The sequence below is a fragment of the Habropoda laboriosa genome, unplaced genomic scaffold (genome assembly GCF_001263275.1).
Source record: "Habropoda laboriosa isolate 0110345459 unplaced genomic scaffold, ASM126327v1 scaffold212, whole genome shotgun sequence".
In the NCBI taxonomy this organism is placed as follows: domain Eukaryota; kingdom Metazoa; phylum Arthropoda; class Insecta; order Hymenoptera; family Apidae; genus Habropoda; species Habropoda laboriosa.
This window is the reverse complement of record NW_017100509.1, coordinates 2,058,084-2,071,766: the sequence shown is the minus strand read 5'-3', so window position 1 is coordinate 2,071,766 and position 13,683 is coordinate 2,058,084. Positions and strand designations below refer to the sequence as shown.

Genomic DNA, 13,683 nt, shown 5'->3' with positions numbered 1-13,683 from the left:
TCCCTGATTTCCGTTCCTCCCCTCCAGGAGACGGTACCCGTTGGAGGAACATCTACCAACGGAGGGAGAATTCTTGCGTGGTACACGCGCCTCAGTTCATCGGGAATCTTCGTCAAAATTGCATCCCTCTCTCTGTGCAATCCCTCCTGCCAGCAAGTGTGTTCTCGCGTGTTCCACGCTTGCGATTAAAGTACAAGGATAAGGAGGAGGAGAGAACGCCTGTGAGGATCATGTGGACCATCCTGATCGCTGGATTTTGCACGGTGGGTCACAGCATCCGTTTCGAAATTCGCGTGAATGCCTGTTTTTCGTCGACGAACTTCCACTGTTAATTCTTTGCGGACGTAGGACCAAAGTCGAAGCACCGATTACTTGTGTAACACACAATTAAGTCGCTACTTCAGTTTTTTTCTTTAATTAAATTGTATGAAAATTACATTTTTCTGAAATATAGTGTACAAGTTCACTGTCACTCCAACTATTTTTATCGCATGAAAATGTGTAAGTTTGTTAGTTGCGTTCCTAGTGTTTTGTGAGCGCATGTACGAGTCCTCAAAGGGTTAAGGAATTGTCGACCTCGTGTGTGACACTTTTCATCGATCAAGCGGTGAGATATTTATCTGAGACGATCTGAGAGTCCGAGGAAAATGAATTTTGAAGCTTCTTCTTCTTTCGTCCTTTCGTTGTATTTCCTTGGAAGATTGATTTTAAGGTTCTAAGTGTACGAATTACAGAAATTCCGATTTTAGTGAAAATTAGCCGTAAATTTTTTGTTACGGTTTTAAAGGATCACTTTGCCTTCAGATGGAAACGTAAAGTTTTATCTCCGTATAATTTGTACGATTCCTCTTCGTTTTTCACTTCGAAATGTTAACTCGAATCCCCTTAACGCGCTCGACGAAAGCGGTATTCTATCAAACTTTTTCCATTTCCACTGCTCTTCTAAATTGCAGATTTAAGAGTCGCAGATAATTGAATGGACAACTAAAATTGTATATGAAATGAAATTTATCGTGCTAATTAGTAAGATCGTTTTAATATATTGCTCCAAGTGTGTATTTAATTTGCATGTAAAAATGCGTTAATCTCATCATACGATTTATTCCAAGATGTTGCATACAGGGTGGATCACGAAAAAATCCTCTCTATTTAACTACAGTGGTATGTGAAAATTTTTACACGTAATTCAAATGATTTCAAAGGGAGAATAAAGTGAAAGAAAAATTTGTTTCTACTGTACATTGTAGCAGACATTGATAACCTAAAAATAACTTTAAACTAAACATTTAAATCAAACGTAGAACTTCTTTTTTGCTATTTCTTCCTTAAAAAAAAATTGTTCTTCCATCTTATTCATCCTTCGAAGCCATTTAAATTGCACATAAAAATTATTTCGTACCACCATAGCTAAAAAAGATTTTTAAGTGACCCACCCTGTATATTTAAACAGTAACGTATACCTAGCAAAATTAGTTCGAGAAAGTTTCTTAAATTCTGAAATAATTAACGTAAAAGAATAAATCGACAGACTGTGTAATTCTGCTGTGAACTCTAAGCAATCCATTCGTTTTATCCGCAATTTTTAAACAAATTTTCATTAACCTGCACCGCCTCGAAGTACAGGCTGAATGGATAACGCAATGAGGCACGTGACATTCGTTTATTAACGACTCGAAAGTTTCTTGAACCAAGCAAGACACTCAGAATGTCGCTAACATGTAAAGAATCTCCGGCGTGTAGAAATGATTCGATGTCGCGCTGCCAAAATGCCAGTGGGAAACAGAAACGGAATTTATGGCGCCATAAAGGCACAGTTGCGGTTCTTTCGTGAAGGAGAGAAAAAAAAAGAAAGAAAGAAACACGGAAAAATACCTGTATATACGTATAGTTATCTAGGAGGTAATCTCGAGAAAAGAGGCGAGCAGAGAGGCCAGTTTCACGTAACAGATTCGGCTGTTTGTCTCTTCCCGTTAACTTTCCGCGCATCTATCGAATCGGAGCGTACCACATGCGCATGTAACACTTTGCGTAAATGTAAAATACGCTTTTACGCGTACTTTACTAAAAACAGTTTCGTCTGTTGTTTGTGTATTTGTTGTCGATACAATAAATTTTGTAAGAAGATTCAATTTTTTTTTCGTCTTCGCATTGGTGCTCGATCCAACTTTTTAAACTTTGATATTTTCCTTTATTCTTTTCTTTATTTTTCGATTAAATTCGGGAATCGTGTTAGAAATATTTTTCAAATTTGCCTTCTTTGGAATAATTGCTAAATCTGAAAGCGACAAAAATTTGTAGGAAGGTAATATGAGAAAAAGAGGATCGAAGTACTATCGCTTTTTATAAATTTCACGGAATTATCGGTAAAATTATTTCGTTCAATTAAATTGGAAATCGTGTTAAAATTAATTTTCAAATTTATCTTCCTTTCTAAACGGTTCTTGAATGTGAAAACGATAGGAATTTGTAAGAAAATAACGTATCTACGAGAAAAACAGGATTTACTACGGCATTTATCGAAATATTATCGTAATTTATAAAATTTATTATTGTTACTATCATAGACTCCACGAAATGACCAGTAAAATACCATCAACGACGACCGGCTTAATGTAGTAATTAAAGTGTTCTCTTATCTTTACACTGATCCCTTTATACACGCATTAAAATACATCATTTTCTCACTTTAAACCTTCAATTAAATATCCTATCTTTATATCAAGAATGATTAACATGGAATACTTCAACTTTCACACTAACGTGTAATCTCATATTGAATTTTAATAACAACTTTTCCAGTGTAGAAGAAGTACATGTATTAACAATATAACTAAAATTACCTACAAATAAATTTCACTGGAATCTTTCAAGCCTAAGTGTTACAAAAAATATAACAATCATACTAAAATTGAACTTTCTTCTGACCACAGATAAAATTGAATTGTCCTACAAATTTAGGCTCTTTAAATTGCATCAAATTTAAATACTCACGCAATTTAGAAATTTCGTAATTTCACAATTTGCGAAGGCAACGATCTTCGCAATTAGAAATATCTTGCAACTGATAAAAGAAATTAACAAAAAAAAAAGAAACAAGCAATATATTCGCGATATTGATACGTATACGACCGAAGAGATTGCTCTGCAGTAGGAAAAAACAAAAATAAAAACGAAATGTCTCACTCCGGTTTCGATAACGAAGAATTGATGCGAAGTAAATACAAACGCCTCGATACGGTGTATTCCTATTACGAACGGTGAGCCTGCCCATTACTATTACCGCTATAATCGTTTCTATTACTATTCACAGGTTAAATTGAATTTCGCGACACACAAGTTTGCTCTGCGTTCGTTTCGCCGAGTTGAGTCGCGATCGGTGTCGATCGAAAAAACATTAACGTTTCAATAAAAGTCCTTTCAGCCTGGTGTAGCAATCCATAGTTTGGCATTCATTTGAAACAAGGCTTGATCAAACTTCTATTAACTCCACAAACTGGGTACTTCGACTGTCACGACCATCACAGTAGTAACAGAGAGAGAGAGAGAGACACTCCTATTTCTCCCTTCGAACGGCCCACGGTTTCTTCTTTAATGCGAATAGTTCTCGTTTAACGATTCGGAAATCATCGTCGAATGTTCCAATTCCATTGAAATTACATCGATCCTGTCAGATGGAGAAACTTTGTATTTTCTTTCGCTTCGATCTCCGATACGGTTAAGATGCTGTTATAATAATAAAGGAACAAGAAATACTCTCACCCCTTTCGTTTCCTATTCACGACTATACGAGTGTTTCGAAAATTTTCTCGAGCTTATCGCGTAGAAAAATCAGGTTACAAAGGGTTTACTTGATACTTCATTTTATCTCGGTTTAACTGCATATTTGTCGCATTCTTATTCTTCTTTAATCAATTTTACGTGGTTGTATGCATTATTGCAGATTTTTGACGATTTGAAGTTATTTAAACAATTTGAGATTTTAGATTGTTTTGAAAATTTCCGTACTTAATTTTATCCACTAAGAAAAACAGAATTCTAAAACGATACAGTCGAAACGAGAAAATTTTCAGCCGTGGTTAAATATTTATCGTCAACCATTCAAATTTACCTCAGCGAAAGGGTTAACACACGTGACAGTTTATGCGTGAGTTCACACGAACGCGAAAAATTCCCGCTGCAAGACCGTCAAGTTCTAGCGATTTATTTCGAAGTGTCCTCTTCGCTGTCGCGACGTGAAAACAAATGTAAACGTAGAAAAGAACGAATCAATGTAAAGAATACAGTACACTGCGACAGTGAAAATTTTTTGTACTTCGATGAAAACAAACGAATATTTGGCAATCTGGAGGTTCCTTAACCCTTTCTCGGCGGCTGATTTTAATACGCAACGCGCTTCGTGACGGTTCAATCGGGGTCAAACTGTTTTGAAATTTGCTATAAATTAAATTCAATTGGGAAAAGGTGAAAAATTAAGGATTAAATTACAAAGAAAGTGTGCCAATAGCAAATTTTCAAAGCGCTTATTAGTGAAAGGGTTAACAGTTTTCGTCACTAGACAAACCCTCGTTAAAAATGAAAATGCCACTAACAACTTTGAAATAGAATATCTCACCTATACTTGGAACCATCTTAATTGCTGATTAAAACGACAACACGGAAACACTGATGAATTATTTATAATACTGTATGATTTAATACCGTGTTAATTAATATGCAGTGTAGTCGGCAGAGGTACAGTCCGAGCAACTTATCATCTCGAACTCGAAAGGGGACGTTCGTTAAAAAATTTCTACGGAAAATTGGGTGAACCTGATGTGATCCGAAAATTCGTACAATAAATCGGAATTGAGATATTTCAATTCAGTTCCGACCCGAAATTTCGTATTTTCGCTGATACAGAAACATAATGCAGGAAGCAAACGAATATTTCTGTTATCTTCGTGTACTTCGTTAAAGATTACCGCGATATTTAATAAATATAAACTGTACCAAAGTGTATACCGTATACACAGATAGGTTTTAAAACATTAACTTTTACGATTGTTAAAATACACGCTTTAATATCGATTTAGTTTGCTGATAAAAATTCCTCGAGAGAACTATGTTTCTCTCTGCTGATTACTAGTGAATTATCTCAGCTTTCGTAAAAGTTCTTACTTTCTATAGTATACTTCGATCAGAATCTAATTACCAAAATGTTTGTAAAGTTTCTATCATCGCTTCGAAACATTAATTAATCTGATTTTTAAAATGAAAATTAGCTCGCCGGTATAACAGACGTACTTAAATTATTTAGTCGTTAATATAGATGATACAGTTTATAAAATTATAAAAATTTTCATATCAGACAAATAGTCAAACAAATTATTTTATTAAATCCTAAAAATTGCACAGATAAGACTTTTAACCGTATGTTTTTCTGTCAAGGAATTATTTTCCTAATTGCACTAACGATAATACAATTTAAATATTTTTGTTTATAGTTACACTAATTGTAAGTGAATGATCGAACACTGTTCGTTTGTTTATCAGGAATTTCCGCTTTCTGGTGTATAATAATTAATGTTTGAAAACGCAATAAAAGGACTAGAATTAGCAAATGAATATTCCACTCAATTGATATTGGATTATTAATTGTAATGACATCTACCATGCATGGCTCTATGTATTTTACGTGCGCCATAATGATTACGCGGTTTTGCGTACAATTTAAGTTTAATTGTTGCCTAAATGAAACGATGGATTAAACACCATCGACGACAAATTCGACATCGAGAGTTTCTTTATCGACCTTTTTTTTATTCCTTAATCAATTCAAATTTAAACATGCAAATGAAGGAAAATTTCAATAAATATTTCTCTAATATACAACAATTAAAAGGATCTGCACCATTAGTCCGATACTAAAAATTCAAATTCAATTCTTTGCTTCGATTTCATTCAAAGTGACTATAATTTCTGTTGCAACAAGAAAACTGTGTGATATAACATATTTCATAAAATTACATATTCGTTCATACGTGGTTAGAACACGTGGAAAGAATTCTGCTAATTATAAAATTATAGCCTTGGCTTGTCAGTTTATCAACTTTATCGAACTATGAAATTCTCCGTTCTATATTACTGCACTGTTCTTTTTTTTTTTTTTATCAACGCCCAAACTCACGGCATTCTTCACCATTTTTATCTCTTGTTTCCCCCCTTTATCTATGTAACTTTATCGTGAAAATCAACCGATGTTGAAAGCTCGATTGACCTACCTCGGAGAAATAACCATGACCTGTACCACAATTATACGTCTGGCTGACCGTACGATGGGCAACCTGTATGGTACGCATATAACGAATAACTTAGGCGTGCACCAGAGCGTTTCTTTACACCGTTACTCGTATTGAAGTCTACTCTGCTCGCGTGTTGGTCACCTTGTTTCATATCGAAGTTTTATGCCGCGCTGGACATCGCCGCAGACGTTCAAGACTTATGTACGTACGTCTTAACTCGAGATATCGAGCAAGAGGATCAAGGTGATCCACGTTAATTAACGCTTTCGTGACTGGATCATTTTTTTTAAGAATTTCTTACTTATTCATCGATCTGTAATGGATACTAAATTCAGATGAATTTTTCTTCGAACGCTCAGACGGTCGATTTTTTAGATTTCACAATTTCCAAAGCTGACGGCTTCACCATTGCTCAGAAAATATTGAACCAGGTGTTTTCTTAATCCTTAAGAGTGTCACTATTGACCCAACCATGATTGTGAATTTAAAAAATTTTTCTGTTAAATGGCAATGGGTTAAAGTGAAAAATACGTTTTTTCTGGTAGTTTTCGTGAGTTTCAAAGTGGCAAAAAAAGAGAAATTTTGGAAATATCGATCTGATTTTGGGTAGAACGATAGCGATAGATGTTCCGAGTATGCAGTATAACGGGGAAAGCAATCGGTGCAATGGTTTCCGGGGAAACCCAGGGAGAGCTTCGGAAAACTTGGTTTCGAGAAAACCACGTTTAAAGATTTTCCAAGATCTGCGATAGTTCTTACAATTTATCCAATTTCGAGAGATCAGCAGACATATTCTCCAGACTACGAAGAGTGCAAAAATGTCAAAAAAAAAAAAAATATCGATTTTCCCCCTTAAGTGGAACAGTGATCACTTGCTCTGGGTAGCAAGAGGTCAACTAACGTGTCAGGCCAGATGTTCGAAAGAAAAAATAAGGCAAGCATGTCTAGGGCAGTGACACAGCTGAACAGATGTTATTTCGTGGTGAAATAGTTGAGAAGTTTGTTAGGGAAGTATGTAAATGATTAATACACGCGGACCACCGCGGAGCGTCCGCTCAAATAAGAAATTCTCCGTTCGTGTGGCTGCATTGTGCTTTTCTTTCGTTAACGTCCAAATTCACAACATTCTTCACCGTTTTTATCTTGTTTGTTTCTTTATTGCAGTTGAATTTTCGAATGATTGAACGAAGTGTAAACGCAGACTAATATTGTTTGTAAGATTATGCCGTGGAAAGGTACGACATAGATAACCGACGACACGTTAAATGAAGTGAAAGATGATCGAAAAAAACAGTTGTGATAGTATTATACCTTTATCGATAGTTCGAGCAAATTTTAATCTCGATCGAAATAATCTGATGTCATTTATTCGAAGAATATTTTTATCAATTCTAACACGTTATTTCGTGCGAATATTCTCAAGTGCTTGAGATATTTCACCGAGGGATTCGCGTACACAACGTTTCACGTAAACTTTGCTGTAGATAAGATCGGTTGAAAAAAAGAACAGCATGGATCATTTTAACCTCATCTTGTCAGGCAAGACTTAAAGAAACCGTTCCTTAAATTGGGACGCCGTTAATGTGCAGCGTAAAAAGTAAAGTTCAAATACCGCGTGGAACGTGCAACCGCAGGTGAAATTAAACGACTTTGAAATAGTATGGAAAAGTATGATTTATACGTGCAAATAAAGTTAATCGCATATTAAAGTATACTGTGAAGCATCATTTCCCCCTATTTATCTCTGTTAATCGATAGAATGCAGATAACATATATTATCATATAAAACAAATTAAAATCTTTAACATAAAAAATACTTCAATCGTTCCATCATTACTATTTTTCTTCATTCTTTCTAAAAAAATTCGAAAAAACTTTCGACGAGATATAAATAAAAAAAGATATTACAAATCCGCATAAAACAATCTAAAAAATCTTCCAAATAAAAAATACTTCAGTCAACACTGCTTTCACGTGGAATAATAAACACACCGCAAATTTAACATACTTCATTCCAAGTCTGGCATTCTACCTTCCTCCCGAAAGTTCCGCGCAAATTGCAAGAAACTTGGACAACAGATTAATCTGTTATTTACCATTAACGTAACTTCAACCTGGCCACGCAAATTCATGCGTTCGTCCTCGTTCTTGTGAACAGGAACCGTAGCCCGAGCGTACGTACACACGTACGCGTGTAAGAACGTAAAACGAATTTACATACGTACCGTGTAAAACCGTGTAGATGAATGGCCCGGTGGTATTGTTTCAGGTTGCCGCGACCGTTGCCCAGGATTACGAGGTCTCTGACATTCAGTGCAGCGGCACAGGATCAGCCGCCGATCTCCTGACAGCGAAGATCAAAAGGCCAGTCGGCTTCAGAGGGGCGCCGCTCTTTGCCGACGACAGATCCGCCAATCCTCTCACCGACATTCACTGCCAGATCAGGCCAGATCCCAACGATCCACAGGAAGATAACTACTTCCTGAAGGTGACTGACTTCTCGAGATGCGGCATCCTGAAGAGAAACGTGAGTCATCGATCGAGATTTCGTGATTTCCCGCCGCCGGCCGCGCAAACTGATTCCGGTCTATCGGCGACGTACACCATCGTGTGCTACGATATAAACGAAACCCGATTCAGCCTAATAGTTGCCTATCCACCTGCCTGTTACGCAACTAATCGTAGAACTCGATTATCGTCCAGTTTCGAATTTCAAGAGATCTGTGATTATAGGAAGAGGGGAGAGAGAAGGGATGTAGAGAACGGTACATGTGATTGTCATGTGAATAAAAAAGTTAGACTTTTTTTTCTTTTGGCAAGGCTAATCGCGTTCACGTAATTTTTTTCTTTTGTGTGGTGTAGTTTGAAGGGAGGATAGATGTCCTGTGAAAGTTTTAACCCTTTCATTGATGTTGGGTGTCTGTAGGAATTTTGAATATTTTTTCGCGCTTGTACGGTTGGAGCCTTTTGAGATACTTTTGGATTAATTTTTGTGCCTTTACGGACTTCCTACCTTCTGAATTTTTAAGGTTCTTTTGAAGTTCTAAATTTCGCGAATCTAAGGTTCCTAAATATAGAAAATCTAAATTCTAAATTTCGCGAATTTAAGGTTCCAAAATATAGAAAGCCAAAGTTCTAAATTTCGCGAATTTAAGGTTCCAAAATATAGAAAGCCAAAGTTCTGAATTTCGCGAATCTAAGGTTCCAAAATACAGAAATTTCATCGCCCTGAAACTTATCTCCCCAAAAAATCGTCAAACTTTTCCTTTATTTGCGCCTTAATCCGCAAAAGTCTCTTTTTATCTGTGAAATCGAGAATCCAGTACTATATTTAGCCTAATAACACCGAACGTCTCCGCAAATATTTTTCTGATTTTTTTCTTTTTTTGAGAAAGGAATTAACAAGGAACGTTAAAGAAGGAGGAAAATTTTCATTGTTATCAGGGTTTCATTCACCTGCGAATATGGTTCCCGGCCTTCCCCGGTGTCGTAATGCTAGCGGATCAAGAACTGATCTTGATGTGTCGGCCACCTGAGCCCACGTTACTCCGACACAAAGCCGCTGGTTTTGCTGGAACCTTGTAAGTCGTTGCTCCACTTTGACAAGGTCGCGTATCATCTGATATCGATTTCTCTAAATAGACGTTAAATAGACGTGAATTACAACTTCAATGAAACTACAACGTATAGAGTCATTTTCAAAATATTTAACAAATCTAACTATTTAATCATTTAGTTCTACCAATTACAGAAAATTTCCAATAAAATGCAAAGAAAAAACATTATTACAAACAATACAGATATAAAATTTCCAATTATTGTCATTAAAATGCAAGCAAAATTTTAGAGAGAAAATTTTCAATGAAATACAAAAAGAACACTTATTATTACAAATAATAAGAACAGTTTCATCGATACATACATAGATATATCAATTTTTCAATGCATTTTTATACGTATGCAATAAAATTAGCTACTTTTTATCGAGAAAAAATTTGAAATTTCCAAATTTTCTCGAATATTTTCTTGCAAAAACTATTTCTTCCAGTCCGCACGGTGCCAGGGTGTCCGGAGTGGTCGAGGAGACTCCAGGACGCTTAGAATACGAAGTGGCCCTTTACCGCGAGGCTACCGGCAATGTATCAGACGCGTCAGGATCGCAGACTGTCGATCAAGCGGTTCCAATCGGCACGAAGCTTCAGTTAAGAGCTCGAATCAGTCCGGACAGTGCATGGGGTTACATTAAACTGCTCGAGGTGACCGTTAGCCCTGATCCTGATCAGCCTCACGCACCAGGAAGTGTCGTGTTGGTGAAGGACGGTTGCAGAAATCGAGATTTCGCGTCTATTATTCCACATCAGCCGGCTCGCTATCGGGAGAGAAAGAACGAGGTTTTCCTCGATTTTGAAGCATTTCTGCTCAGCTCGATGAGAGAACGATCCACACTTTGGATTCACTCGCAGATTAAGGCCTGCATGGAACCGCAGGACTGCCAGCCGGTAAGGACATAATTTGCGGTCAAGCTTCTCTCTTCGGTTGACGTTTGAATAAGTTCCTATTGACCTGTTCGCTTGTAATACGCAATCTACGGTAACAAAAACGTCGTCCTTTTGCCCTGTTTTCACGGAGTTACAACGAGATTGCGGCTTCCTGAAACGTCGTTTACGCGTGCTTCTCTTGAACGTGGACAGTTTTAGTAGAGAACGCAAGATTTTTATTCTTGGGTATTGTCACGGTGAAAGTTTTATTAAAATACAATAGAAATGACGAATGTTCAAATGAAGGATCATTTGGACAATATGTTTCACCATACAGATTACGATATAAATGTGATTAGAAAAAGGGAAAGGATACTTTTGTTTTAAATCATACAATGGTACATTTACAGAGATTTACAATTGCACTCATTTGAAGAAAATATTATTCACATTTGAATACATATTTTTTTTATTAGTTGTACAATAAACTGTGCGGTATATCGCAATTATAGAATAAAAGACAGGTCGTTTATTATTTGTGCGTGTAATATTGAATTGCAAATGAAATCGATACTTTCGTGAATGTTAACTCAGATACAAGCATTTAATGTAAAATGAATATTTTATCGTACATCGTACAATGTAAGTGCTTAAATTGAAAGAAAAATAAGATTGACATTCACGGAAAAATATTAAAGTTCTATTTAGAATAGCGTGAATATTGATAAATATTCCATATAATGAATACATTGATTCGCAGGATTTCTGTCTCGATCTTTTCGAACCATCGGGACACGGAAAGAAGAGGAAAAGATCTGCTAAAGAGGCGCCAAATGAATTTCTTCCTAAGTTAGATCGCTTAATAAAAGAATACAACGATTCGACGCCTTACACAAAGTTCAAAGAAAATATTGAGTACACGGTGATGATGCCTGATGGTGAGTTATAAATTCAAACATAATTCTTTAACATTAATACGCTTGAATACATATACTTCTACTATGACAAAATATCAAAAGATTAATATGCAACGTGAAAATACCATTAATTGTATTAATTTGCTAACTTGCAGATTTATATCAAAAAGTGACTGCTGGAATTGAAAATAGCTGCGGTAGCTTTCTATACGTTGCAACCGGGCTAGGAGCACTTCTTGTTTTATCAGCCTTTATCATGTGCTATCTCGCGACTCGTCTACATAATTTATCCTCGACCATACCGCAAAATAAGTCGATCGACGAGCTGGTACGAGATCGCGCAAGAAAATATTCCGAGCCAGCGCCAGGCTACACAGGTCGATCTACAGTACAATAGTAGTGGGATATTTACAAACGTTGCATCTTATTATGCTCAATCAAAATAAACAAAGCATGTTTGTGGAATAAAACAGAAAACCAAATTAACAAAATGACTCACGATACAACGAGTACAAGCAACATATCATAGGAAACGAACTCTCTAAATTATATTGTAACATACATTTTTTTTTTGTAATATCAGTAAGCTTTAAGAGATTACTAAAGCGAGAACACAAAGTTTCAAATGCAACTAATATATGTGTACATGTATTTTATTTCAATTAAAATAGGAGAAATTTAGTAGGACCTAATATCCGTAAGAACGTACGGATAAACGTCGCAGTCTGCTGTTTATAAAATAAAAATCGCAAATGTAATTTACAGACATTAGTAAATACTAAATTTTTCAATTACGTCTCTTTCTAACCACTTTGCACGTTTCATACAACGAATTGCACGAGAAATTCATTTTATTTAATTTTTCACATTAAACACTTACTCAACGTAAAATAAATTCATTAAATGTGCAGTGCTATTACGTGACCTGAAACAGTGCATATGTAATCTCTAGTAATAAGTAATTCTAGATTAATTGTATTAACTTATTCATTGTAGAATAATTTATTTCTTTGTGCCCGTTCACACTAGATCACAATGTATCGAATAATTTCTTTTGTTTTTCTCTCTTTTGGGTGGTTGTGTAAGTTTCATTCAATGTATATACACACACAAGGTAGAATATTATTTATTGCTCGTAAATAATGTTTGATCATTTAAGGAGTCTAACTGTAAACTCCTTAATTGATCAACGAAATATATAGGTAAATAAATACAACAAAGTATTTAATTATGTATATGATCGCATATAATAATTATTATTTATTGCGAAATAAAATGTTACTACATATTTATGCATGTCATCTCACTTTTAAAAATACTGAGTTGCTTGCAAAAAAATTAAATCAATCACTTCGTTTCACAACATTTTACAGCATATTACCCTCTTATAAATACAATATAGTGCGTCGTGCGGTAATACTGTGCAATCACGCGTACATATAGATACATATACAATTACCGACAATCAGTTTTAATTAAACAAATTAAAGCATGTAAGAGAAATTTTAAAGTGCAATCGAACTTCGATGCACTCGTATGTACAACAAAGAAAATAAATATATAGAATAGATTTCCATCGTCGTATTACGCGTACGATAAAAATTTTGCTTTGGTTAATAGTTTTCAGAAGAAATAGAGTAATGCGACGTTACAACTAGCACTTACGAACTATTTTGTATTTTTAACAGTTGCTTATAAATGTACATTCTCCTTGTACAATGCATTGTTTATTTGTATTAATTAAATATATATGTACAACGATTGCAGACGCTATTCCTTTTACGAATAATTAATATGTATACGGGTACTGCACAATTCAACATGATAAGAAAACATAAGATAATCAACTTTTACACATTTATACAAAGTTACAAAATTGAATCCGTTAAATATGATAAAATAATTAATTACATTTTCTATATGATTTCACAATTTATTATAATATATTCATCAGTATATCATGACGTCATGCTGTGAAAAATATAACTTCATTTTTTTTTAAATTAT

The 13,683-nt window shown here is 35.3% G+C and overlaps 1 protein-coding gene across 1 annotated transcript; it reads left to right on the top strand.

Annotated features, from left to right (window-relative positions):
• The first annotated feature begins 230 nt into the window (after positions 1 to 230).
• Positions 231 to 12,073, top strand: LOC108576274. The gene is made up of 6 exons (XM_017939233.1): positions 231 to 263; positions 8,551 to 8,808; positions 9,726 to 9,862; positions 10,330 to 10,780; positions 11,520 to 11,697; positions 11,832 to 12,073. The coding sequence occupies exons 1-6, from the start codon at positions 231 to 233 to the stop codon at positions 12,071 to 12,073; spliced, it is 1,299 nt and encodes a 432-aa protein (XP_017794722.1).
• Positions 12,074 to 13,683: the final 1,610 nt, after the last annotated feature.

What these genes read in the sequence shown, in the direction of transcription:
- LOC108576274 (XM_017939233.1), top strand. Translation starts at nt 231, where the DNA reads ATGTGGACCATCCTGATCGCTGGATTTTGCACG. An exon ending in GCGGCATCCTGAAGAGAAAC is followed by an intron (nt 8,809 to 9,725) that starts GTGAGTCATCGA and finishes CATTGTTATCAG; the next exon opens with GGTTTCATTCACCTGCGAAT. An exon ending in AACCGCAGGACTGCCAGCCG is followed by an intron (nt 10,781 to 11,519) that starts GTAAGGACATAA and finishes ATTGATTCGCAG; the next exon opens with GATTTCTGTCTCGATCTTTT.